Source organism: Podarcis cretensis (assembly GCF_951804945.1).
Source record: "Podarcis cretensis genome assembly, chromosome: 2".
In the NCBI taxonomy this organism is placed as follows: Eukaryota; Metazoa; Chordata; class Lepidosauria; order Squamata; family Lacertidae; genus Podarcis; species Podarcis cretensis.
Window position 1 is genome coordinate 128,338,808 of NC_137171.1, and position 27,879 is coordinate 128,366,686.

The following is a 27,879-nucleotide window of genomic DNA, read 5'->3' on the forward strand; positions in this document are numbered from 1 at the left end:
TACGGGAATCTCAGCTCCAGCATCCATGACAGATGGCCATGCAACCTCTGCTTTGAAACCTCCAAGGAAGGAGAGTCCGCCACCTCCTGAGGGACACCCTTCCACTATCAAATAGCTCTTGCTGTCAGAAAGTTCTTCCTGATGTTTTGGTCAGAATCTCCTTTCTTGTAACTTGAAGCCATGAGTTCGAATCCAACCCTCCAGAGCAGGAGAAAACAAGTTGCAGCTTCCGTTATTTCATCTTGGGCTTTTAGCTCTCTGCTGCGAATGGCTGTTTCCGAACCACAGTCAATCTCTTTTAAATTTCAAGGCTGAGACAGCACCGTTTGGAGGCAGCTAGTGGAGCCTGGTCTCTTCTGGGGCAGGAGGTGACCCTTCCTTCACCACTACTGGCCCTCTGTGCCCCTGGCCCAAATGGAGCAGGGTGGAAACAGATGCCCCCAGGAAACCCGGGTCCCAGCAGAAGAGCTGCACAACTCAGAGATGAAGAGGAAGGTCTGCAGAAAAGCAAGTTGCCTCCCAGGGAACAAATGCAGCTCTCATACGCCGGACCCAATCCTTGCCACGCTCTGCTAGGGAGCTGGTGCGCGCGTGCACACACACACACACACACACACACACACACACCACACAGCTCGGGATGCTGAGCTGGTCCTCTCCATCTGGGAGTGAAACAGGGACGCCCCAAACAGGATCAGCAAGAAGGAGGATGCCTGCCGCCCCTGGGAGGTTTGGGGCCTGCGTGTGGTTCACGAGGGGGAATTCTCAGTGGCGACCCCAAGAATGTGGTTCTGGTACGGCCTCTGTGGCTGAAGATGCCCTTCCTCACGCCAGCCCCCAGAAGCGGAGGGGAAAGCTCTGCTGCCCTGCCTGCAAGGCTCTGTGTGGAATTATTGTTTCTGCGGTTTGGGGGAGGGGGCAGATTTATTCTCCCGTGAGAAAAGGCTGCAGCTTTGGGGATCTGGAGAGAGCGGAGGGAGGGAAAGCTTTCCTCCCTCCCTCATGACAGCCGAACTTGTGGACATCCAAGGAAGCCACAGGAAGTGAGATTCAGGACGCATAAAACAAAGGGCTTCTTTAGGCAGCGCCTAGTTAAACTGTGGGACTCCCTGACTGCAGAATCCAAGACCAGGGAGAAGAGTTGGTGGAAGAAGATTGGAAGAAATATAAAGACTATTTATTGAAACATTGTAAAATTATTGAATGTTAAAATGATGTTGGAATGAAATGAAGTGGTTTTAGCAATAATGTTAAAAGGATTATGTAAAAAGGGATTATATTAGATGAAAACATGAAACTATAATATGTGATGATAAAGAATTAAGAGAAAAAGAGAGGGTATGGATTTGCTGAATTAAATATTTGAATTGGAATACAAAAAAGGGAGGTGTGAGGAAGTCAGGAAAACAAGCAAATGAACTGCAAGATATAGAAAAAGGGATTTGTTTTTTTTTTAAATTTTTAAATGTTTTTTTAAATTGTTTTCGTTCTTTTTAGTGTTTTTAATTTTTGTGTTTTCTTTTTACCATCTTTGTAACTTTTTTTTCTTTTTCTGTGGAAACTTCAATAAATATTATTTAAAAAACACACAAAAAAACCTAAAAAAAACTGTGGAACTCCCTCCCACAGAGGGCGGCGAAGGCCAGGATGGCTTTGAAAGAGGAGAAGAAAGATTCAGAGAGGAGAAAAAGGCTGCTGATGACGGACAGCCACACCGGAGCCCGCCTGCCTCTCAATATCAGTTTCTGGGAATAGCGGGAGGGTCCCCCTATCATTTGTAGCACCGTGGGGCAAAGCAAGGGGAGGACCCCCATCCCAGAGCAAAGCAGGTGCAAAGGAAGTGACCTCACGGGAGGAAGTGGGGGCTGACTGGCTCCCTGCCCACCTGAGAGCTTTTGGTGGGATCAGGGACGGGGAAGAGGAGCAGGCTCTCAAGCCAATGGCGAGGGCTGGCAGGCGCCAGGGGGCAGTCAAGGGCCAACGGGGGGTGGGTTGTGGGGCCTACCTTGTTGGGCTTGACGGCCCTCTGCAGGTTCTCAATCCACTTGTCCCGCTCAGCAGCCGACCGGCAGGCAAAGCACTTGGTGCCCGAAGACGTGGTGACCTGGAGGGGGTGGCAGAAGGGGGTCATCTGCGCTCTGCACGTGCCCAGGCACCCGCCCTCCCTCTCTCACCCCTCCCCCCCCCCCACGTACCTCAAAGCAGAACTCCTGGCCCAGGATGCTGCTATGGACGGGCTTGATGATGGAGTCCTCGTCCAGGTTGAGCTCCAGGGCCTCAGCGGCGCTGCTGGGGCTGAGCAGGGACTCGTGGGAGTGGGACTCTTTGAAGCTCTGCATGAGGCGGGCCCTGCGAGGGGGCAAAGGGACAGGTCAGGCAGGAAGGGGGTGGGTGGGGGGCAGGCGGGGGTGCGGAGGCTGCGTCCGGAGTGCGGGGGGAGCAGAGGGAGGCGGGTCCAGGGGGTGCCAGGGAGCCTGAAGGAGGGGCGCACGTGAGGCTGCTCCTACGGGGTGGGGAGGGGGAGTGAGGGGGCAGGAGGGAGGTGCCGGTGGCGGCTGGGGCAAAGCCCACCCTCAGGCGGGGTACCTGGCGTCTGCCCCCCAGGGGGACATTTCTGCAGCTGCCAGGGGGCTCCCAGCCTGGAACGGGGTCAAGGCGGAGGAGAGAAAGAGAGAGAGAGAGAGAGATGGAGAGCAGCGTCAGCGGAGAGGCGGGCAGCATCAGCCCCGGACACGGGGGGGGGGGAGAGGAAGAGGAGGTTCCCGGGGTGGGGGGACGGCCCCCCACTCTACCCCACAGCTCCTTCTCTCTCATCCAGGGAAGCCTCTGGGAGGGAGAGAGGCAGGTGGGGGGGCAAAGGGGTCCCCCACCAGCTCCGTGTCTCCAGTCCGAGGACAGAGCTGCCCCCCGCCCTCTCAGAGGACCCCCCTGGGGCTCCCCTTGTGGGCAGCGGGTGCGAGAGGAGGCCTGTGAGCTGGCTCCTCTTGCTGGGAGGCCCCCTCCCTTCCTCAGTGGCATTTCTGCTCGGAGCTGCCGCCCCCAGGAGGATATTTTTAGCCGAGCGGCATAAGCGGAGGGAGAGCGAGAGAGAGCCCAAGCGTGTCGGGGCTGCCGTCAGAGTGGGGGGGGGCTGGGAGGAGGCTAAAAATACACGCGGGGACCCAGGGATGAGCCTCCCAGGGAGGCAGCCAAGCGCAGCCACCGCCATGGGGAGGGAGGGGGGCAGCAGGGGGATCTGGGGGTCGGGGTGGAGACCGTGCAGCAGAGGAGGGCAACCCAGTGGCAAGGATTTGGGGGGGAGGGATACGGGCCTAGCGCCCACCTGCAGGGGACGGGGCACCCCAACCTGCCTCCCCACCTGCCCCTCACTGGGAGGGGCAGCCCAGCCTCTACCTCTCGGGGGGGGGGGAGAGCCCTGGCCCTCTTCGTTGCCGTCGTCATCCCCTCACCTGTCATGGTCGGCGCTGCGGAAGCGGGGCAGCATCTGGCGGAAGCTGCTGGTGCGGTCCAGCTTGGGCTGGCTCTTGGTACGCTTGATGGAGCTCTTCAGGCGCCGGCTGAGGAATCCCTGCTGCTGGGGGGCCCCAAAGGTCGGGGGGGGGGAGACAGAGTCAGAGAGGGAGTTGCCTTTGACAAGTGCCCCACAGCCAGAAGCCTCTCAGCATGTCCCCCACCTCCATCTTTGCTTTCCTGTGGCAGGAAAGGGCCTGTCCCCACATTGGCCCATTAGGGCTGAGCAGCCGGCCCCCACTCCCTCATGCCCTAGAGTACAATGGCAGCCACTTGGAGGGATGGGGTGAGCTGGTCAGCTGCCCCCCTTCCTGTACTGGGACCCCATATCTTGCTGGGGGAGGGCTCTTGCAAGGTGGCTTCTTTGGGTGCCGGCCCCCCTTTCTCCCCCCACTGCCTTAGCTCTGGCTGCTGCCTTGCCCCCTTTGCCTCTTCTGCAGACAGGGGTCTGAGCAGCACCCAGGACAACTGGGCAGGGTCCCACGGGGAGGGGCTCCCTCCCCCAGGCCAGTCATCCCACCCTGGCCATCTGTCAGGGATTCTTTGATGGGGATTCCCACATTGCAATGGGTCAGACTCGATGACCCTCAGAGGCCCCTTGCAATTCTGCCGTTTCTATGACTGGGTGGCTTCCCCTTTGCTGGAGGGAGTAGGATGGTGGCCCCCAGGGATCCTGCAGGGGGGTTGGTCTAGATGGCCCTTGGCTTCCCCTTCTGACTCTCCCATTCCAGGATTCCTCCTCCAGTTGCATGACCCCCGGAGGTGCGTGACGGGGGGCAGGGGGTGTGTGAGAGAGAGGGTGGGGGGCCTTTGCTCACCGAGGGCCGGAAGGGCGGAGCAGGTGGGGCGTCCATGTTGATGCTGTACTGCTTCCCTCCGGGGACGCTCTTCCGACGGGAGCGGGCTGCCTGGTGCTCTGCAAAAGGAGAGGCGGCCGTCAGGTGGGGTGCCCCCTTGTCGCTGTGGGGGGTGCCCTCTGGGAGCCAGTGGAGGAGAGTGGAGGCCGCAGGGGGAGGGGGACCCGGCGGGGCCGTAGGGTCTTCTTGTAGGGATGGGGGGCGACAGCAGAACGACACAGACAGTGCCCCCCTCCGCCGAAAGGGGGGGCACCGTCCCAGCCTCCGCATGTGGTTGACAGAGAAGCGGGGGCGCCCCTTCCCCCAGCCCGGCTCTGGCCCTGGAAGAAGGGGGCTTCCTCTTCTCCCCATAGGCGACAGGGGCAGCATCATGGGGGGGGGGGGCGGAAAGAGGCTCCTGTGTGCTGCCTCCAGGGACCGCCTGGCGTGTGTGGCGCTGGGTGGTTGTGAATGAGCAGCTGGGGGGGGGGAGGGAAGAAGCACGCCGGAGGCAGCTCCTCCTCCACCTCAGGAGGGGCTGGGGGGACACACAGGAGCCTCAAATAGCAGAAAGAATTGGCGTCAGAGCTGGAAATAGCACCAAAATCTGCACAGAGGCCTGCCTGGCTATTTGCACCCCCCCCCCCACAGACACACACCAAGGCCACTTGCCACCTGCATTTGAGAGAGCACCCACCCAAGACACACACACCCCCCCCCCCAGGACCCAGGGGTCTGGGCTGATGCTGCACTCTGCCATCTCAGAAGAGGCCTGGGATTTTTTGATGGAAGGCAGTGCCCTCCCCCTTCCCATCCTGGGGCTGCCAACATTACCCCCTCACAATGGGGCTGCCCTAGAGATGCTGCACCGGTTGGGTTTCTGCCTGTGACACTGCTATCCTCTCTTGCTCCTCAACTTCCAAGTCCCTGCCCCGGACACAAACACAACTCCAGGGAGGTCCAGCCTAGCCCAGCCCAGCCTCCCCTTCTTCTCTCTGTGGGCAAGCAGGCACCCCAAAGAGAAGGGGCCCAGACGCCAGCAGGACTGGAAAGGAGTCAATGGAAGGCCCATGCCGGGATATGACAGGCCACTCAGCCAAAAACGAGTGAAAAGCAGCGTTAAAGGTAACCAAGAGCACCGAAGAAGCCGCCCTGCTGAAGCAGCACCAGCGTGGCTTCTGCAAGAGCAGGTCCCATCTCACAAATCAGCCATATAGACAGAGCTCTGGACCAAATTCCTCACCAAAGACTTCTGAGTCAGCTGAGCAGTCAAGGAACAAGAGGAGGGGTCGGTCCTCTTGCAGGATGTTTCCCAAATGGAAAGAAACGGGGGTCCCCCAAGGATCGGAACCTGAGCTTTTGAACTTGCTCATAAATGACCAAGAGTTAGGAGCCAGCAGTGAGGTGGCCAAATTTGTGGATGACGCTAAATTGTTGTTAAAGCAAAAAGAGATTGCAAAGAGCTCCAAAAGGACCTCTCCAAACTGAGGGAATGGGTGGTACAATGGCAAAGACAATTCAGGATAAATTCAGAGCAAAGTGATGTATGTTGGGGGGGCGGGCGGAATATTAACCTCACATAGACACTCCTGGGGTCTGAACAGGAGGTGACGGCCCCCCGGGAGCGAGACCTTGGGGTCACAGCAGGGACCTTGGTGAAGAGGTTGTGTGGAAGCCATGAAAAAGGCAAATGCCATACTAGGGGTCTTTGGGAAAGTGATTGAAAACAAAACTGACAATATTCCTACATATATACATAATTGTATACGTATGTCACTTTCCCACAATTGAAACCATGTGGCTTATAACGTAAAAAAATACATAACTGCAACGTAACAAAAGTACTCATAAACAATAAATGAAACATACAAAATAGAAAACCAAGCTAAGCAATTTCCACATAAATCACCTCAAAACCTAAAATGTTGATGCCATTCTACAAGTCTACAGGGCGGCCACATTTGAAGCCCTGTGTCCCTGTCTGGCCGCCTATTGCGGAGTTGGAAACGGCTGAGGAAAGGACCACCAAAGTGAAGAAAGGGACTTTCCAGAGGCACCATGGCAGAAAGAGTGGAGAGGCAGAAGTCTTCCTCCCTCTCTCATAGCATCAGAACTTGTGAGCATCCCAGGAAGCTTCATGCAGCCCACACTTGACCTCTGGAACTCCCTCCCTCCCTCCCTCCCTCCCTCCCTCCCTCCCTTCGCAGAGCAGCCCCTCCATCCCCTCCATTGTTTGGGCTGCTCGTTTCCTGAACTTCCCAGCTCTGCAACCTCCGCAGTTTCGGGCTGCAGCAGCTGGACCTGGGCAGCGCATCTCAGGGGTGCTCCTCCCTCCGTCACTCACACGGAGCTGTCACTCAGCGCAAGGCCTGCCTTGAAACCTCCGACCAACCGGGTCAGGGCACAGGAGCCCAGAGAGGGGGCCAGGGCAAGGAGCCCCCAGCCCAGAAGGGCTGCTGGAACGTGAGCCGTCCGTCAAGTGGGGGTGCTCTTTGGCACATCTGCTGAGCAGCCAGATCTTGCAGCCTCCCCCCCCCCCAATTGAGGCACATCTGCTCGGAAGCAGCTTGCCATGCTGACAGGACGGGGTGGGGTGATGGGCGCTTGACAGGCAGGCCGGGAGTAATGGGGGGGGCGCAGTGAGCGAGAGCAGGCGCCAATCAGCTAGGAAGAGCCCCACAGCAGCTGGACCTGGACCCGCCTCCAGGAGCAAGTGGGACCCGAACGCAGCCCCATCAGGCCACCTGGAGCTACCAGCCTCCCAGGAGACCAGTGCCTCTGTCTCTGCATTGCCTGGTGGGCAGGTGGCTGGGCTGATCCGGGTGGTCAGATGCAGAGGCCGGGGCTTTTTGGGGTGGCCCCTGGGGTCCCTCCTAAGCTGACTCTTGGGCCAGAGAAGGGGATGCCTGGCTGCTTCTCCCTGTCTGCAGGGGGTTCACAGGGCAGGAAGAGTCCAGGGGGCAGCTCACCTGCCCCCCACCCCCACCTTCCCTCTGCCCCACGGCTCAGCCAAGGCCAAGCTTGTGACTGGGGTGGGGAGAGGAAAGGGCAGCGTCCATGGGGCAGAAAGCCCCCCACCCCCAAGGAGGAATTTCCAAACCAAGCCAGCCTTCCCAGAGGAATGTCTCCTGTTCTGGGGGCAGTTGAGAGGGGGTGGGGGTGGGAGAAGGGGGGGGGCTGTGGCTGATGAAGAGCTGCCAAACCAGGCCCAGTGTGGGGAGCCATCCCTGGCCCCTTCCTCCCAGCATCAACACTTCCCTCTCCCCCCCTGCCCATTGATGCCCCAGTAGCAGAAGGCGGCTGCTGCCTGACCCCCAAGAAGGGAGGGGCTGTGCCCATTGCCCTCCCCCAAGCACACAGAGCGAGGGATCTGCGCCTCCTTCTCCTCCGTGGGTGAGCCATCTTTCTTTGCTGCCACCCCCAGCCAGCCACTAGTCCAACTTGGCCGGTGCTCCCAGGCCCCCTCTCCAGGCTCTGGGGCACAGGCCCCCCTCCACCCACCCCACATCTGGGTCGAGGCACCTTGAGAAAGAACTGGGCGGGGGGGGGGGGAGCAGCTGCCTCCTGCAGAGTGAGGCCACTGGTCCCTCCAGCTCAGGAGGCCTCTCCCAGCTGCCAGTGGCCCCCTGTCTTCCCAAAAGGCCCCCCATTGAAGGATGGAGCAGGCCTCCCCCTGCTCAGCTTCCCAGGCCAGACCAGGGAGAGCAGCTTCTGGGGGAGGGAGGGGTGTCTGTGGCCGGAGGGTCAGAGCCCTTCCCACTGTCCAGAGAGGGAACCACAGAGCAGCTCTCCTGCCTGCTGCCCCCCCCTCGTGTGCAGCCCCGAGGAGGAACCACATGGGCCTCACCAATGGCGGGGGGGGGGGTCTTTTGAGGCAACATCTCCTCCTCTACCCCAACACACACATTTCAAAAGCCATCGATGGGTTCCCTCTAAGCAAAGCCCACCCCCAGGCCCCACCTGCAGGTCTCCTATGGGTGCCCATTTCTGCCATGGGGTGCCAGCCCCCCCCCCACCATGTGGCTCTTGTAGTGGCTAAAAGGCAGGATGAGGGAAAGGAGGGGAAGCCACGGGAACCCTGCCCGCAAGGGGGGTCTTTGGTCTGCTGGGGCTCCCCCCCCCCTTGGCTTGCTGGCCTGCCTTCAGGGGCTGGGGGGGGGGGAGGCAAAGCCAGCCAGCAGCTTCCAGGTGAGCCTCTGCAGAGCCAGATGGACAGGTTTGTGGCACCTGCCCATGGGGGGGGGAGAGATGCTCAGCTGCTGCCCCCTCAAGGCCCCTCAGCACACCTGCGCCCAGGTCTTGTGCAGGCTGCCATGGGGCTGGGAAGGCATGCTCAGTTCTGGCCCACCCTGAGGCTCCCCAGGAGCCATGCAGCTTCTGCCTGGACTGTGGCGGGGAGAGGAAGGGGGGCTCCCAGGCCTTGCCAGCTTCCCTTTGGGGGTTCACCTGGCTGCGCTGGGCTGGGAGGAGCTGCCACCTCTGCCGCTGGGCTCCCCCGAGGTCCTCCAGAAGGGTCCGGGAGGCATCAGCGGTGGCATCTCCTCCGCTTCCCGAGCCGGTGGCTCCCTGTCCGCCCCCCTCCCCCGTCACGCAAGCAGCGACCCCCTTCCCGGGAAGCGGCCAGGCGGAGCCCCAGCTCCTCTCCCCGGCGCCACGTTCCGTGGGATCGGCCTCCGTCGGCCAAGCGCCCCGGCGCAACCTCGCCTGCCCTCGCCGGGGGCGCGCTTGCCCGCCCGCCCGCGCAGCGCCCTCCCCCCCCGCGGCGGAGCCTCCGGCCCTTACCTGCGCGCCAGAGGGGCCTCCGGGCCGCTAGGGCTCCGCCTCCTCCTCCTCCTCCTGCCCGCGGGCGCGGCCCATCGGGGGGCCGCCGGGCCCCAGCCTAGCTGGCCATGCGGCCGGACCGGCGCCCCCAGCCCGCCCGCCCGCCCGCCCGCCGGGCCGAGCTCCCCCTGGCACCCGCCGGCCCGGCGGCGGCGGCGGCGCAGCTGGCCCGCTCCTGCGCCTGCCTGCCTGCCTGCCTGCCTGCTCCTCGCCCGCCCGCCCGCCCGGTGCCCGCCGCCGCCGCCGCCTCGCCCGCTCCTCGCTCGCTCGCCCGCTCGCTCCCCGCAGCATGCCGAGCCGTTGCTAGGAGACGGGCTCGCCTGTCAGCAGCCGCTCGCGGGAGAGCCGGGAAGGGACGGGCACGGGCACGGGCAGGGCGGGCGGCGGCGGAGGGGCCCGGGACCCCGGCCGGCCCTCCCGAGCACGAGGCCGGCCCTCCCTGCGCGGCGCCCCCCCCCCCGTGGAAAAGGCCCCGTCTGCAGACCCTCCCCCCCCCTCGCTCCCTTCCTTGGGGCCAGGAAAGCGGGGCGCCCCGGAGCAGAAAGCCCCAAGCCTGGACTCTGCGCGTCTCCCCCCCCATCTCTGGGTCCGGGGGGGGGTCCCCTCCCCGCTGCGCCTGGGGCCCCTCGGCCCGAGCAGGGTCACTCGGGGTCACTCGGGGTCAGCGCGCGGGCGAGGGGGCGCCGCCGCTGGAGTTTGGCAGCGGGCCAGCAGGGGGCGCTGGAGGCCCGCGGCAAAGAGGGGGCGTCGCGTGTGCGCCTGTGTGTTGGGGGGGGGCATGTCCCCGGATTCCGCCTGTCTCCGGCTGCCTCTCCCCTTCATCTCTTCTTGGAGTTTCCATGGAAACCTTTTAAGCCAACTTCTCAGGGAGACAAAAATCTTTTTTTAAACCTCGAGCAGGAAAGGGGGGAAGGGAGGATGAAGAGGGAGCGGAGCGAAGGGCACACACACTGCCCCCTCCCCACAAGCCCCGTAGGCAAGGAGGGCCCAGGCCAGAGCCCAAAGACCCCCACCCCCCAGAGAGGGGGCCCATGGGGAGCCAGGACAGGGGACCTGGGGGAAGAAGCAGGACTCCCCATCCTCTGCTGGGGGGCCTGGAACAGAGCCCTCCACTGCAGGCTGCGGGCTCAATGCTCCCGCCCTCCCTGTTGGAGCCAGGACTCCTGGGTCCCTCGCAGCCCCACGGAGCAGCAACACCCACGGAGGCCCAGCTCTGAATAGGACTGCCTGGGAAGGCAGCCAGAGGGAGAGAGGGTTCCTATAGCAACAGTTGTCAAGCGCCCGGGAGCCGTTACCTTTCAATGGAACTCACTATTATGGGATGGGACGCGGTGGGGGGCTCTGGAGTGAATAGCTGAGAAGCTGCTGGCAGTGGGTCACGAGGGCGGGGGCTGCAGCTGAAGCCCAGCCAGGGTCCCCCAACACACTCTCCCACTCTTCCTCGGCGTGGAGCCTCCGTCAGCTTCCCCAGGAAGAAAGAGCACCCATGGGTGGCCCCAGCGATATGAGGCGGCTCCTTTGGGTGGGGATTCACCCAGAAAAAGGCTTCTGCCGCTTCACCTTCCCTTTTCTGAACAAACCAAATGCTGCTACTGCTGCTTTGGCGATCCCTCGTAGCCGAGGAAGATGGTCTTCTGTGAACAGGGTCTTAGCAGTGAGTCCGTAAGTGACGTGGAGGCCAATTCTGGATCCCCACGTCCTTCCACAGTGCCGACATTGGTTTCCGGGAAGGAGTTGAACCCGGTGAGGCTTTGCCAAGCGTGCCTTCCTCTGAGCACGTCTCTCCCTTTCGTCTTAGGCTAGTGTTTCCCAATTGTTGGTGTTTATACTACATTTTTAAAGATTTGCCTTGAGACAGTCTTTAAACCTCTTTTGTTGACCACCAGCGTTACGCTTTCCATTTTAAAGTTCGGAATAGAGTAGTTGCTTTGGAAGACAATAATCAGGCATCCGCACAACATGACCAGTCCAATTAAGTTGATGCTGAAGAATTATTGCTTCCACACTGGTGATATTTGCTTCTTCCAGTACTCTGGCATTAGTTCGCCTGTCTTCCCAAGTGATGTGTAAAATTTTCCGGAGACACCATTGATGGAATCTTTCAAGGAGCTGGAGGTGGCGTTTATAAGTGGTCTGTGTTTCACAAGCGTACAGTATGGTTGGCAGTACTTTGTTGGCAAGCCTTTTGGTTTCCCTGTAAATGTCCCAGTCCTCAAACCAAGAGGACCCACCTGGCCCAGCCCCCTGCTCTCCTCACGGTGGGCGACCAGGTGTCCCAGACAGAAGAAGCAGGACCCAGTAACTTCACAAACACCCAACCATCTCACTTCTCACTTGCCTGTTTTCTACACCAAGAGTCCCTCTCTTCACAGGGGACTGCTCCATCCCTGGGTCACTTTCCTGAACCTTTTCCAACTCTGCAATATCCTTTCTGAGCTGAGGCAACCAGAACAGGACACAGGGCTCTGCATGCAGCTGCACCATCAATTTGTATAATGGAATGGCAAGAGTGGCCCTATTCTAATGATCATAGAGGTCCCTGCTATGACCCCAAGGTCTCGCTCCTGGGCTGTCACCTCCCGTTCAGACCCCAGGAGTGTGTATGTGAAGTTAAGACCCGCCCCCCCCATACATCACTCCGTCCAAAGCTGTTTGGAAGTCCAAGGTCCCCATTATCCAAATCCCCTCTGTCTATAGAATTGGTTTTTTAAAAAATTGATTTTAGAATGCTGTGTTACTTTTATTGTTGTTAGCCACTCTGAGCCCGGCTTTGGTTGGGGAGGGTGGGTTATAAATATATTATTATTATTATTATTACTGAGCTATTGACACCCTCAAATATCTCTAATAGGTTTGTGAGATGGGACTGGCCCTTGCAGAAGCCATGCTGGTGCTGCTTCAGCAGGGCTGCTGCTTCTTCCTCTCCTCCTCCTCCTCCTCCTCCTCCTCCTCCCCCATGGTCGTGGTTATTTTGCCTCTCCAGAGACCAGATCCAAACCCCAGTCCATCCCCACAAACCACCAAGCGGCCATGGGACGAGGACACATTGCAACTCACCCTGAGCCCCTGCCGTGGGGCCAGGGCAGGGTCCTCAGGGAATACTTGGGGTCCCTTTGGGATGGGGTCTTGAAGGGCGAGACGAGGAACATATCCTGAGTCAGTCCACCTCGCTCACTCCAGCCTGCCCTGCCTGCTGGCTTTCTCTAGGATTCCAGGGAGGGGGCACAATCGGCACTGCAGAGCAGCTGTCTCCCCACCAAGCCAGGCCATGGGTTTGTCTGCCCCTATAAATGCCACGTGGCACTGAACCCGGGACTTTCTGCATGCAGAACAGACACTCTGCCCACAGGTCCTATCATGCCTGCCCTTTGACCAGAAGCCCTGGTTGTGGCTGCTCAGGGACCAGTGCTTTGTTCAGGAGCACCTTTGTCTTCCTTGTGCTGCCTATATGCCCAAAGATGTCCTTCCACCACCTCCGGACCCCCATGCGACCCCTCTCCCTGCACCCCACCACAATGCCAGTGCCCCCCACCCATCCACGTTGGAGAGATCATGTTGGGGCGCCTCAAAATCCCTTCTTTGTCTCCCACACCCTGAACAACTGGGTGTCCTCAGCTAATCTGGGGCACCCCAACTCCCTTATCTACTGCCCCCTCTCACCCCATGGTGGCACTTGTGTGGGGAGCCCAAGTGGAATCTCCATGGGGTAGCTGAGGGGGACTTTCACCCCATGGTGACCCATGCAGGGGGTGGACATGGGGAAGGAAAGGAGAGTCCCCTAAGGAACAGTGACTGGGCAGACATCACCGCAGAAGTAGGCTGTCATATCCTGAAGAGCAAAAAAGAGGACAGTCCAAACCGCTGCCAGCCTGAGCCTAATAAATAAATAAATAACCCTCCCCCCCAAAAAACCCCCAGACATTTCCTTTAAAATGTAAAATTCTCCCCAGTCAGGCATGTTGATCCCCCAAAAGAGGACGTGTCTGGGATTTTCAGGACATATGGCAACTCTACGCAGAAGGGAAAATGAGGCAGGCGCCTGTGAACACCCCCACCCCAAATTGGTCTGGATTAGTGGGGGAAAGAGAAGCTCCCTCCCTTTCCCCAATGACCCCCCCAAGAGTCATGGGAGGGGGGCTCCCGTGTGATTTCACACAAGCAGACGAAAGGGACACATCCTCTTGGCCCTGAGCCCCCTGGCCAGCCAGCCTCTGCCAGCTCAGGCCCCATTCAGGCCACAGCATTTCATTCACTATATGGGAATTTCTGCTCCTCCCTTTTCTACCCAGGGGGGCTTTTGGAGGAGGATTTGAGGGACAGAACTGATTGAAGATCCCCCCCATTCTCAACAGCCCTGCAGAGAGGCCTGGGGCACTGCCTGGCGTGAAAACGTAGGAAAAGCCCGCTGGATCAGGCCACCTAGTTCAGCACCCTCTTCTCACAGTGGCCGACCAGTTGTCCCATCCTATCAACTTCTATCCTGCCTCTTCCTCGCCTGTTCTCAAAGCTGAAACGTCCCAGCTGCTGCAACCTTTCTCCGCTCCCTCGCCTGGATCACTTAGTGGCCCTTTCCTCAACCTCTTCCATCCTTTGTGAGGCGAGGTGACCAGAACAGGACACAGGGCTCCGCATGCAGTCACACCACAGATTTGTATTACGGCATCTGTCGTTTTATTTTCAGCTCCTTTCCTAATGATCGCTAGCATGGAATTTGCCTTTATCAAAGCCACTGCACATAGTGGATCACTTGGATCAACCCCCTGTGCTGGGAGCACTTTCACCACCAAATCCCCTGGGATGCACCACCGTGGGGGGGCCTGCTCCCCCCCCCCCACACAGGGAGTTTGTCCTGACTTTGGGTTTCCAACATAGCTAGGTGCGGAGGTTGAATTTCCCTGGGGGGGGGGACCTGCATGGATTGAGATGGGGGGGTCCCAGTGGCCTGAGCACAGCACGCTGCTTTGGTGAGGGCCCTGGTGGTGCTGGAGGGGCATCTATGGGTTTGTAATCACGACCCCCACAGCACTTTTGACATGCTCCGTGTGCTCTAATGTCCCTGGAGGAAGGAGATTTTGGCTGAGGGGAGGGTGGCAGCGTCACCTGTGGATCTCAGAGACAGACCAACAGCTTTGGTACCATATTCCTCCTCCGGGGGGAGGGCAGCCCCACACACAAGTGCCACCCTGCTAGACATGGGGTGGATCCTGCCCTCAAGGTGCTCTCGGTGGCCTTGCTCTTTTCCTGCCAGTCTCCTCTGCCCCAGAGGCTGTGCTCCTCTGCGTGGAACCCAGAACCCCCTCCTTGCAGCTGAGAGGAAAAGCAGGGGCAAAAAGGTGATCTCAGAGTGTACGGCCCACCCCCTGGGGGTCCCCTACCGTGCTCTGGGTGGGGTCTCCCTTCCACAGGGACGCTGACGGTCCGGCGCAGGAGCTTGTTCCGAGCGGGATCCCGCTGGCGTTCTCGAAGGAGCAGGGGGTGGATCTGGCCCAGGAGAGAGGCAGACACAAGGGCACAAGAGATAGCAGAGGGGAAAGGAGCCCCGAGACCCACCCGCTCCACCCCACAGTCCACCCCACACCCAAGCAGCTTCGGGGGCCAACGTGGTGCTCCCAGGGGAGAAGCAGAACCAGAAGACGAGGCCCCAACTCAACAAGGGGGGGGACGGGACTCTGACCAAACCAGTGAGTCCGCGATGGGTGCCAAGGCACCGACCCTGGCCACATCCACACCAGGCATTCAAAGTACACAGCTCCCCGTGAAGAATCCTGGGAACTGTAGTTTGCTGGAAATTGCAGCTCTGTGCAAGGTGAACTACAGTTCTTTAAGGGAAGCTGTGTGCTTTGAATATCTGCTGCTGACACGTCCTCTGGCTGCTCAGGAGTGCGCGCACACACATACACCCCCCCTCCTGGGAAGAGGAGCCTTTTCTGCCCCATTGCCTACTTCTTTTGACACTCTCTCCTCTCCCCAACACCTTGTGGTAGATGACTTTCTGAGGATAAGAGGAGCTTGACAGCAGAATGGTCTCCCTCAGGAGGTGGTGGACTCTCCCTTGGTAATAATAATAACAATAACTTATTATTTATATGCCTTCCACCAAGCATTCAAAACTTCCCTGAGCAGGGCTGCCTTCGGATGTCTTCTAAAAATCAGTTGTTTATTTCCTTGAATCTGATGGGAGGATGTTTGCGGGGGCAGGTGCCACCACCAAGAAGGCCCTCTCCCTGTAACCTCACTTCTCGCAGGGAGGGAACTGCCAGAAGGTTTTTAAGCAAAGGTCGGACAGCCATATGACCCTCGGGGTTCCTTCCATCTCTGCAGTATTGTGATTCTATGACTCTATGAACCCAAGAGGAACTCGGCTTTCCTGCTGCCTCCAGCCGTGGATGGAGGGCACAGCCATGGCAGCTGGTAGCCCTCCATAGCCCTTTCCTCCACGAATTTGCCATACATCTCAGGGCAAGCAAAATACAATGCTAAGGAATGCAGAGAAATAAAGACACAGTCACACAATTCTGTATGCAAGTTCTGTAGAACTTCCCAAAGACCAAATATAAAAATAAGACCTTTATATTCCACCAAGTGTCTGTTTCTTTACATATAGCAGCGACAACCCTTACACAATGAGCAGAGTGCCTTCTCCGTTTTAAGGAACTGACTTTTCTATTTGAGTATGTGCTTTGCCGTCTTATTGTTCCATTGAGGGCCGACCGGAGGAAGACATTGGACACAGAGATTGGCATCCAGTGATCTCAGGATTTCACACAGGATTTCACGCAGTTTGAGTGACTGAGAGGATAGCTACAACACTCTCGGGGATGTGGACAGCTTTTTCTGGTGTGTGGGTTATCCTCCACCAACTTCTTCTTATTACACTTGTAGTGATTATTTTCTCTTTACTGAATGAAGGAATATTTGGATGGAGCTTTGGATTGCACCTGAATATGATTTTGGTACTGCATACATTATGTAAAAGCTATATTTAAAGAAACGGACACTTGGTGGAATATAAAGGTCTTATTTTTATATTTGGTCTTTGGGAAGTTCTATTTAATTGCATACAGAGTTGTAGGAGCTGTATGTCTCAGGGTGGCTGGGTGATGGTGGTGAGGCGCTGCCTTAAAGGCCTCTAATGGGCTCCCCCTGGTGCTCCCCTGGGAGCAAAATGCCCACCCCACCCTCCCTGTTCCCAGCGCCCCCCAGCGCCCCCTTCTCCCACGACCCGCTGGCCTCTCACCTCTTCCTCATCCAGCATCAGCAGCTGGTTTCCGGAGATGATGCAGAATCGGGGGTTCCAGGGCCGGTCGTAAGGGGAGTGCATGTACTGGGCGCGGTGCATAGGGGCTCCTCGCACATCTGCGCAAAGTGGAAAGGGAAGCATTAAGCAAAGGCCCCCACCTGCCCCCTGGGCACCCCCTTCACTCCCACCCCCACCTCTGGCCAGCCCCTCTCCCTCCTCTTGCAGATACCCGATCGGCACCATGCGCGCACACACATATACATGCTGTGGCCCAGTTCACAGATTAGGATCAGGCAGCCCCCCAAATCCAAGGCGACCCCCCCTTACCACAACACCACCCCCAAGAGAACAGCCGCCACTGCTGCTACCCCAAGGGCCAAACAGCAAGCAAAGGGACAGAGGAAGCATAAGAACGTAAGAACAGAGGGAAAGCCTGCAGGATCAGACCCAAAGGGGCCCACCTAGCCCAGGATCCTGCCCTCACAGTAGCCAAGCAGGTGCCCGTTGTGGAAACAGGCAAGCAGGAACCAAGCACAAGAGCAGTTTCCAGCAACTAGCCTTTGGAAGCATCGCCATCTCCCACTGCGGAAGCACAGCATGGCAGTCGTGGCTAGGGGACATCAAGGGCCCGCAAGAGGAGCAGCTGCTGCTGCCTTGGACCACCTCAGGCCACACTGCTCCGCCTGGCTGGCAGGTGGGTCTCACCTGGGCCCACCAGGTGATGCCAACAACACAGCTGTGGTCAGGGAAGCCCCATTTTCACAACAGTGTGTGCCGTCAAATAACAGGAGGGTGACTTTTTAAACCTAACCCTTGAAAGGACTCTCTCCCTCCCTGGGACCTTTTGTATGCAAATAAGGTGTCCTCTCCCCCCCCCCCCCATGAGCCAAGGCTCTTCCTGTAGCAGAGCAAGTGGTCTGTGCAAGGTGTTAAAAACAGGGATGGGGCAGGGCAGTTAGCCGACTCCCCAAATATCCCAAGTCCCCCCCCCCCAAGGCCAGGAGAATGAACCTGACCGTTTCTCTTCACCGTTTACACAAGCACCACACATGCAGAGGCTATAGGATTGTAGCAATAAGCAGATACCATGCATCTTACTGTTTCCTCTAACTATCCAATATAGAAAACTGTAGAAACTATCATCAAAATTCAATGGTTTGACCGATTTCCTTGGTTCCAATGGTTAATATCTCCCCTGGAAGAGGGGAATGGGGGCCCACCCGGCCTCCATAATCCCTTAAACATAAAGGTCACACTCCTTGCCCCTCCATAAGGTGTGAATAGGAGGCAGGAGGCGATCAAGGACGACAGCACATACCCCAGGCAGAAATCCAGGGATGGTGGATTGAATCCTGATACTTTCAAAGGAGCAGCACAGGAAAGCCTTGCAGCTAGGGGGATGTGTAAATACTTTTATTGTTCTTGGGAACTTAAGTCCAGGTACTTAAAAGGCGACTGGAACAAGGATGGTGAACAGAGGGTTGGGTGATGGGCTCATGTTTCTACACGCCAAACACTCCTAACTTTGTGACATTTGCGATGTATTGATGATGCTCTTGAAAAAATGTATTATGGGAAATGGGGAGGGTCTTAAAAGTCCACGCAGCCCCAGGCTCAGGGTTCTTGATCTTTGTGTGTTTGCGCCTTGTTGCAACAAATAAAGACCAGGTCTGCTGGCCGCTGTCTTGCTTCTTGAACTTGGCTGGAGACTCCTCCTTCTGCTGGCCAGAGGGACACCTGTCACCCCTGGAAGCTGGATGCCAACTGGCTAGGGGGCTGGGACAGCCTCTTCAGCCCCCTTTCCCCACAACCACCAGATGGTCTATGGCAGGGTGGGGTGGGCGACTACAGGAGGTCCCTGGCAGAGGCAGGGCTGCTGCTGCAACGACCCCCCCACCCCCTCCTGGCAGGCGGCTCTGTGGTCGGGGAGGGCTCAGGTGGAAGGACGACCAGTGGGACCTGGAAGGAGGAGGAAAAGGAGCCTCCTCTCCTTCCTTCCTTCCTTCCTGCTGCAGCTGAGCCTCCATTTGGAGAGCGTGGATGGGATCTCCATGTGGGGGTGGGGAGCAGGGGATGGGGAGTTGTATAAGGGCCTCGCCTGGCAATGTGGTGCTGCCCCCCAGTGGCGAGAAAAACCCAGCCAGGTCCTCGAAGCTAGTCCATTTATGTGTGTGCTCAGGGGCGCTTCAGCTGACAAGCAGGTCACCCCAAAAGGTGCAACTTGCAACCTGCGCATGGCTTGCCAGGCCCACCGAGAAAAGGGCGGCAGCCTCAGCCTCCAGGTGCCAAAGGACCAGAGGACCGGTTCTCTGAATGCGCAGGATATTTTTAGATCCTTAAAAGAGATGGGTGGGAATGTGGGTGAAGAAGAAGCCAAGCTCAACAAGATGGCCAGGATCTTGAGAAGCCGCTCTGAGGCTTCAGCACAGGCCAGAGTCCCAGCCCAGGGGGTGCCCTCACTGCCAGCCCCACCAGCCTCTGGAAAGGAGGGCCCCCCGCATGCCCACAGTTGAAGGTCAGCTGCCAAGGCCCCCGACACCCTTTCCATGCCCCTTCCTTCCTTCTTTCCACTGTTGCTGGTAGCAGTGTTCTGGATGCCTTGCAATTGCACACATCAAAACCAAAGCCAGAAACCAAACATTAAAACCATAACCCCTAAGGAAGGCATATAACAGCCTCCCCCCCCCAGGTGCCCCCCAGGATGTTGTTTTGGAGGCTGCTCCTGCCAGCCTCATCCGGTTGGGAGATGTTTCCCATACCACCAAGGGGGGGGGGCAGGTGCCTGGTCAGGGGAGGCAGCAGATAATTAAAAGTATGTTACAAAAACGCACAGCAGCACCAAAATTCCCACAGCTGAAGATCTGCAACTATACACCTCACAGAAAGGCATTGAGTCTGAAAAGCCAGAGAAAGCCAAAGTGGGCCTCTCTGCTGCGGGCACCCAGTCACCAGGGTGCCACCCCTGGAAAGGCCCTTCATATTCCCTCCGAGGGGAGGGAGCCATGGCAGATTTAAAAGAGGTTAGAACAAGCCACCGTCACAGAGCAAGGGCAGGCGCATGCATCAAAAGCTGACCCACGAAGATGCCAGGAGCACGGGGGGAGGGGAGCCCACAGCTAAGGGGTCACAGTGGAGAAGGCTCTCCCACGAGTCACCTACTCACCCCACACATACCAGAACAACTGTTGAGAGCCCTCCTCATTTTAATGCCCAGCAGGTCTGGGGGAAGGGGTGGTCTCTCAGAGTCCTCTGGGAGCATCTTGACTCAAGCCCAGGAACTACAGGGCAGCCAACCTTGGCAGGGGGCAGCCCTCAGCCTGTGTCCTGGCCGCAAGGGGAAGTTTGGACTTTAAAGGTCAAGAACCTAAGGCCTGCAGCCCTTCGAATTGGGTGCAGAACAGTCTGGAAGGGCAGGGCAGGCGATCCCATCTTTTTCCAGTTCAAACCTTAAAGGTAAAGGACCCCTGACAGTTAAGTCCAGTCAAAGGCGACTCGGGGTTGCGGTGCTCATCTCGCTTTACAGGCTGAGGGAGCCAGGTTGGCCGCAGTTTTTCCAGGTCATGTGGCCAGCATGACTAAGCCGCTTCTGGCGAAACCAGAGCAGCACATGGAAACGCCGTTTACCTTTCCACTGGAACAGTACCTATTTACAGTGGTGCCCCGCAAAACGAATGCCTCGCAAGACGGAAAACCCGCTAGACGAAAGGGTTTTCCGTTTTGGAGGCGCTTCGCAAAACGAATTTCCCTATGGGCTTGCTTTGCAAGACGAAAATGTCTTGCGAGTTCCTGCGGGGTTTTTTCCTTTTTTTCCCCCTTTTCCTAAACCCTAAGCCACTTATCAGCTGATCCGCTGATAAGCCGCTTATCAGCTGATCTGCTAAAAGCCGCTAAACCGCTAATAGCGCTAATCCGCTAAGCTGTCAATGGGCTTGCTTCACAAGACAAAAAAAACGCTATACGAAGAGCCTCACAGAACGGATTAATTTCGTCTTGCGAGGCACCACTGTATCTGCTTGCACTTTTGGGCGTGCTTTCGAACTGCTAGGTTGACAGGAGCAGGGACCGAGCAACGGGAGCTCACCCCATCATGGGGATTTGAACCGCTGACCTTCTGATCAGCAAGACCAAGAGGTTCAGTGGTTTAGACCACAGCGCCACCTGCGTCCCTGGTCCCCCCCCAAAAGCTTCTCTTCATCCTCCCCTTGGCTTGCCTCTGGGATCTGAGTGTCCCAGTGGTGATAAGGCCCACAAGCTGCCCCCCCCACATGGATTCCAATGAAGTAAGAGAAGCAGGTGCCCCTGGACTGAGCCAGTGCCCAACTACCCACTTCCGTCCACAACACCCCGCCCTTTGCCTGCTAGGAGATGAGCATTGCCTCTCCCTGCACAGGGATGGCCCTTAAGGACCAACCACCCGAGTCCTCTGCCTCCGTCTGGCATCTCCAAGGAGAATGCAAGCTAAGGAGCAGAAGGCATGTTGAGACTGAGGACTGGGGGGGTGGGGTGCAGCTTTCAACAAAGTATCTGACCAAAGACCAAAGACCCCCACACACCCAGTAAGCCTAGGAGTCCTGGAATCAGCGGGTCAAGGACTGGCCAAGTTAGTTGCAAGCAGAGTGTAGGAAAAAGAGGATGGGATGTAGAAAGTGGGGTTCTCCAAGGATCCAGAACAGGGCCTCTGCTTGGTGAGCAGAGAGGTGGCCACATCTGCCCTGGATATTGCAGAGCTGGAAAAGGTCTGTAAAAGGGGGCAAAAGAAATTATGGGGGGGGGGAGAAGCAGCTCCGCTATGAGGAAAGGCGGCAGCATTGGGGACTTTTTAGCTTGGGGAAAAAGTATATTATGTGTCATCCAAGGAAGTGGAGGTATTTCTTGCAGCAATGGATCTTCAAATGCATAACGCTTGGAAATGGTTTGTCAACAATTTTATCTTTTTCTGATCACCTACAATGGCCCAGTGTGTATGAACTTACTACAACCGGCTCTTCTGTCACTAGTGACTCTTCTGTTTTTTCTCCATCTGCAAAATTTTCAGAAGTATAAGCTTCCTCACAACCAACGACAGTGTTTGCTGCCTCTTCTGTGTACTTTATGCAGCATATTTGTGCTAGCCAACAGTGTGCCAGTTCTTTCTTCTGCTGTTACCCATTTCTCAGTCTGTTCCCAGAAAGAGTGAAGCCAACTCTTCTAGCATCTCCCTGTTCAAGCTGGAAGGTGTGCAGAGGAATATGATAAAGGGTCTGGAAACCAAGCCTTACACAGAACGCTGGAGGGGACTGGATGTGCTTAGCCTGGAGGAGACGGAGAGGAGATATGATGGCCATCTTCAAATATCTCAAGGGCTGCCGCATGGAAGATGGAGAAAGCCTGCTGTCTCCCGCTCTGGAGGGTAGGACTCGAACCAGGAGCTTCAAGTGACAAGGAAGGAGATTCCGAATAAACACCAGGAAGAACTTTCTGACAGCTAGTGGAACAGAGGCTTCTTAGCAGAGGTTGGGCAGCCGGCCGGACATCCACTTGGACTTTCCTCACACATTTGTGAATCAATATAAAGTAAAAGGTTTTCCTTCAGCTGACCCTGGTTTTGGCAGAAAGGCGCTTCTGACAGCAAGAGCTACTTGACAGTGGATGCGTCTCCCTCAGGAGGGGCGGGTCTCCCTCCTTGGAGCTTCTGTCAGGGATGGGAAGAATCGTGCACTGCAGGGGGCTGGACTAGATGACCCCGGGGAGCCCCTTCTCAGCTCAGCGAGATATCCCGGGGCTTAGGCATTATTCCGCCGTCAAAGCGAACCTCCTCCTGGGACCCACCAGTGACGGGGAGCTGTGGGGCTGATGAGCCCCTGGGCCTCGGGGGCGCCTCAGGCTCCTCCCCCCTCCGGCGTCAGAGGCTCCGCCCCCTCCTCGCGAGCTTCCCGCCCCTTCTTCCGAGGCCTCTTCCTCGCCCATCCCCCGCCGACCCCGCGGCCTCCTTCTCTCCCTCGCGGAAGCGCCCGGGCGGGTGGGCGTCCCCCGTTCCCGGCTCCCGGCCGCCCCGGTGGGAAGCGAAGGCGAAGGCGAAGCGGCGGCCCGGCGACCGACCTCGCGCTCCGCCTGAGGTAAACTGAGGCGGCGGCGGCGGCGGCGGCGAGGAGAGGCACTGCGGCTGCGCAGTGGAGGGGCCGAGGGGAGGAGCCTCCGCCGCCTCGCGCGCCCCTCCGGCCGGCGAAAACCCCGCCCCTCTACGTCAGCCCAGCAGCAGGGGAAGCCACGCCCACGTCCTCGCCCCGTGCGCGCAGACGCAGCGGCCGCAGGCGGGACGGCGGGACTCCTCGCCACATGACGGAGCCCCGCCGCGCTACAGGGTGAAGCGCCCCGAGACCTATGGCTATAGGGGGGGTATACAAGTTTGATTATTAATAATAGCAATAATAATAATAACATGCATACGATAGTGGGGGCAGGTAAGCCTGCCCCACATAATTGATCACAAAAATGGCAATGCCCATCAGTTTTTTTGGGGTGGCCCCCTCAAATATTTGATGGGGGGCGTTCAGCCCCTAGAGGTTGGGTACTAGGGAGTCCGGGCTGTGCTCCCAATGAAATCCACCATCCTCTGCCCTGGCCCACCCTCTGAATTTGCCCAAAGCTTAAGGCATCTGTCTTGCGAAATCGCTGTGAGGCACTTAGACGGGTGGCATTCCTACTATTACAACTAATCAGAGTAATCTTAGTCATAATCATGGCGCATGGGAGGCAGGAGTCCCCCTGTCCGGGTCCCGCCCCCCTTGTGCTCCTGCATGGCTGCGAAATTTGCCCATTTGGGGGCTGGCCCTCCGCTTTCTGAACCTTGAACTGGGGAGCCGGATGCCAACGCATGAAAGGGTAACCAGCTGAACTTAGCAGCTTTTGCCCTTTACCTACTTCCCCAAAGTATTTGACGCTATTAGGCATGGGGGGGGATCCAAATGAGGTGTGTCAATGGCGAAAGCATCCCCCTCCCCCCAAAAAATCTCAGCCTCATTGGTTCCCTGCCAGGGAAGGGGGGGACAGGTCTCTCCGGGGCCCACTTGAGGAGGGGCCCTGGGGCCACCTGGGAGGGGTGGGGGGCACAAAAGGCCGTCTTCCCTGGCCCGGAAGGGAGCCAGCAGCGCCAGCCTCCATCTTGGCAGGGGCTGCAGAAAAATATGGGCCCCGCTTGGCCTCTCCATCCAAAGGGGTCCTGAGACAGCAGGAAGGGAGAGTAGGGCAGCCCCACAACTGGGACGAGGAGGGGCTGACGCTCCCCACAAGCTCAAAATGGACTCCAAGAACCAGCCCTGGCATCACACGGGACTCGGGTGCGAGAGAGACACCCACCAGGCCACCCAGGCATGGCTTGGCCTTTGGGAAGGGCAGTTTTTCTTGGTTTTGCATCCTTTCTTGCCCCAAACTATTTTTTCTCATGGAGCGGCCCTAGATTGGCCTCTCTTGAACTACAACTCCCATCATCACCCACGTGGCCAGCCTGGCAGGGGCTGGTGAAAGCTGCCCTCCCCAAAATGGCGGGAGGGTGCCAGGCAGGGGGGCATCGCCCAGCACCCCGTCTCCCTCTCTCCATTCTATCACCCAACAGGGGCAGACCAGATGCATAGATTCCTGAGACACGCAAGGTGCCTAACCCTAACTCTGCCCTTTGGAACTCCCTGCCTCTTGAAATCCAACAGGCACCTTCATGGGACTCTCTGCAGAGCCTGCTGAAAACATTTTTGTTCAGACAAGCCTGCACAGGTGCTCAGAAAGTAGAGGTTATTTTAACCTGTTTTAGTACAAATTCTAACTTTTGTAGGGTTGTGATTTCCCCCAAATTTTGCTTGTTTTCTCTTTCTGTAAATGGCTGAGGTTTTTTTTCAATCACGTGGTGTGTAAATTTCATTAAATTTTGTGTTTTTTATATTGTATGTTTATGTTGTGAACCACCCTGATATCTACAGATGGAGGGTATAATAATAATCATAATCATAATCATAATCAGGAGTTGGGCTTCAAATGTCTCCAAGGAACCCCCACCAAGCTCCATAAATATGGGGGAGGGTCCACTCTGCCATCTCTCCCCCACCAGCAATGCCCCTTTTGCCTAACAGAGAGCCCTTTTTAAAAAACACACTAAGCAAAGTGAATTTTACACGCTGACAGCTTGTCAGATTTTGCTGAAAAATGAAAATCAGCTCTTTTTTTGAGGGGGGAGGCATCTTAGACAGTTCCCTTCCAACTTGACAATGCGATGATTCTATAATTCTACAATTTTTGCATACGGCTTGGTTCTAATAAGCCTCCTAACAAGAGTTTTACCGGAACGTTGAAACGTAAAACAGGCAGTTGAAAACAGTCGGGGAAATGCTTAAAATCGACAGCGAGCGGAAATATGAAAAGACGTGTCTGCATATTGGATGTCTGGGTGGGCTTGCCTGAATGAAAATGTTGGCAGCAGGCGCTGGAAAGAGTCCCCGAAAGGCTCTTCTTTGCTTCCTGGCCCTGAGAGCCACCAGCCTTTTCCAAGCTGCCTAAGCCAGTGGGCACCTTCTCCTCATGTGGCAAGGAGTTCCACCAGTGAACTGGGAGAAATGCTGCCTTTTCTCCCTCTGAACTTCACCCCCAGCGGCTTTTTGGGGGCAGCTGCCCTCGCACTCGCCTCCGCATGCTCCCCGCTCGTAATTTCCATCCCTTCGCTTTCAGGCGCAGCCTTGACCCACCTGCCCAAAGGCGGCCATGACAGAGAAAGGCGTTTCCCTGCAGCTTCGAGCAGCAGGCAGAAAGAGCCAGGCCCTCCTGAGACAAACACCTGGGGGGGGGGCAGCAGGTTGGCAACACAATCTTGCCCCCAGCGGGCAAAGCAATGCCAGAGATGGCCCAAGCAACCACCACCACCATTCTTATTTATTAAATTTATATCCTTGCCTTCATCCCATGTCCACAGGCAAGTAAAAATCACCCAGCGTCACCCGCCCCAGCACAGCCCAGTCCAGTCCTCCACACCCCCTAGCCAGAAACTCAGGCGCCCTCCTCGGCTGACCCTGTGTGATTGCATTCCGAAGTGCAGCAAGTGGGTTTCAGAATTGCCCCATGGCAGCGACTGAGAGAGAGAAGTTTCAGAAGGAGACAGGATTAACACTGGTTAAGAAAGTGAAATACCTAGGGGTTAACAGGACTGCTAAGAATGTGAACTTATTTAAGGATAATTATGAAAAATGTTGGATGGAAGTGAAAAAGGATTTAGAAATATGGTCAAACCTGAAGCTATCATTGCTAGGCCGAATTGCTGCGATAAAGATGAATGTATTGCCAAGGATGTTCTTTTTGTTTCAAACATTGCAAATTTTGGATAAAATGGAATGTTTCAAGAAGTGGCAGAGAGATATTTCTAGATTTGTCTGGCAGGGCAAGAAGCCTCGAATAAAATTTAAGATATTAACTGATGCTAAAGAAAGAGGTGGATTTGCCCTGCCGGACTTAAAACTTTATTATGAATCAGCCGCATTTTGCTGGCTGAGAGAATGGATGCTTCTTGAGAACACTGACGTGTTGGATTTAGAAGGTTTTAACAATGTTTTTGGGTGGCATGCATATTTGTGGTATGATAAGGTCAAAGCACATAAAGCGTTTAAAAACCATATTGTCAGAAAAGCACTGTTTAATGTTTGGATAAGATATAAGGACTTGCTTGAAAATAAAACCCCAAGGTGGCTGTCACCAATGGAAGCGAAGGCTCAGAAAAAGCTCAATATGGAGGCCAAATGGCCGAAATATTGGGAAATTTTGGAACAAGAAGGAGACAGACTAAAATTGCAGAGTTTTGAAAAATTAAAAAATAGAGTGCGAGACTGGCTTCATTATTACCAGATAATGGAGGCATATAATTTGGACAAAAAAATTGGCTTCCAGGTGGAAAAATCAAAACTGGAAACAGAATTGCTAGATCCTAAAATTAAGAACTTGTCAAGAATGTATAACTTGCTGTTGAAATGGAATACTCAGGATGAAACGGTGAAATCTGTTATGATTAAATGGGCACAAGACGTTGGACATAATATTATGATGGCTGACTGGGAACAGTACAGACTCTGACAGACCACAGGTATGAAGTTCACGGCATGTAATGCCTTAAGAGAGAATTTAATGAAAATGATATACAGGTGGTACATGACACCAGTCAAGCTTGCAAAAATCTATCATTTGTCCGATAATAAATGTTGGAAATGTAATGAGACTGAAGGTACATTCTTTCACCTCTGGTGGACGTGCCCAAGGATTAAGACTTTCTGGGAGATGATCTATAATGAAATGAAAAAGGTATTTAAATATACCTTTCTGAAGAAACCAGAGGCCTTTCTCCTGGGCATGGTCGGCCAATTGGTGCCAAAGAAGGACAGAACTTTCTTTATGTACGCTACAACAGCAACAAGAATACTTATTGCAAAGTATTGGAAGACACAAGAATTACCCACCCGGGAAGAATGGCAGATGAAGGTGATGGACTACATGGAACTGGCGGAAATGACTGGCAGAATCCGAGACCAGGGAGAAGAGTCGGTGGAGGAAGGTTGGAAGAAATTTAAAGACTATTTACAGAAACATTGTAAAATTAACAACTGTTAGAAGGATGTTGGAATAATATTATATGATTTTAGCAGAAATGATATAAAGGATTTGGGAATAATTGACTGTTAATTGGTGAAAGGAGGAAAGTAAAGTTACATTATATTAAGATAATTTACAGGATTAAAATTTTAAAAGAGGGAAAGGATTTGCTGAAATGGATAATTGACCTAGAATACAAAAAAGGGAGGTGTGAGGAGGTCAAGGAAATAAGCTAATGAAAGATAAGTAATGAGGAGATTTGATATATTTTTCTTTGTGTTTGTGTTTTTGTTTAATGGATTTTATTTTTCTGTTTTCTTATATTGTGATGTGTTGTTTTGTTTTTGTTTAATGTGGTATTTTTACTTTTTCTTTCTGTAACCTTTAAAATTTTAATAAATATTACTTTAAAAAAAAAAAACCAGAATTGCCCCACGGAAGGGGGCAGGAGGAGGGTCCACAACCTCCCAAGCAGCGTTAGAAATTAGCCAGGCGCATTTGGCAACTGGCACGGGTCCAATTCTGGCCATGTAGCGATCTCAGGATGCCAGGTGGCGACAGGGAAAAACAGAATGTCTCTTAGAGAAGGAGCTGAAATGTTTTTCTCGAAGCTTAAATTAATCTGAATTATTATTTCTGATGTTTAGAGGTGTGTCAGCCGCTTTGAGATTTGTTTGTTAAAATATAAAGCAGTATAGAAATGATGTTATTCGTAATTATGATATCATTGCTAACAACCACAACGAAAAAAGGCGCCTAGACGTTCAATTGTGGCAACCATAGTCCATTTGGCAATGAGATTATATATATCTGAGATTCTAACCCCCCTCCATGAATTGGCCTGAAGAGGTGCCCGGCTGGTGCTTGTGGCTGCCCCCC

At 55.7% G+C, this 27,879-nt stretch overlaps 1 protein-coding gene across 9 annotated transcripts in view; it reads right to left on the minus strand.

Moving 5' to 3' along the window:
- The window catches only part of SYNGAP1 (synaptic Ras GTPase activating protein 1), a 69,090-nt gene that overhangs the window by 38,237 nt on the left and 2,974 nt on the right, over nucleotides 1-27,879 (minus strand). For 4 of the 9 annotated variants that reach the window (XR_013835624.1, XM_079964614.1, XM_079964613.1 and 1 more), the window contains exons 2-7: nucleotides 16,405-16,523; nucleotides 14,543-14,648; nucleotides 4,329-4,426; nucleotides 3,450-3,574; nucleotides 2,196-2,349; nucleotides 2,006-2,104 (exon numbers count right to left, since the gene is read on the minus strand). Coding sequence is in view for 8 of the 9 variants with exons in the window: in XM_079964614.1 (XP_079820740.1) it covers nucleotides 2,006-2,104; nucleotides 2,196-2,349; nucleotides 3,450-3,574; nucleotides 4,329-4,426; nucleotides 14,543-14,648; nucleotides 16,405-16,523 (701 nt within the window). In the remaining variant the exon portion in view is untranslated. Of the gene's footprint in view, nucleotides 1-2,005; nucleotides 2,105-2,195; nucleotides 2,350-3,449; nucleotides 3,575-4,328; nucleotides 4,427-9,128; nucleotides 9,240-14,542; nucleotides 14,649-16,404; nucleotides 16,524-21,380; nucleotides 22,065-27,879 lie in introns of those variants that run through there. The other 5 variants (XM_079964611.1, XM_079964617.1, XM_079964612.1 and 2 more) reach the window with 4 other exon arrangements.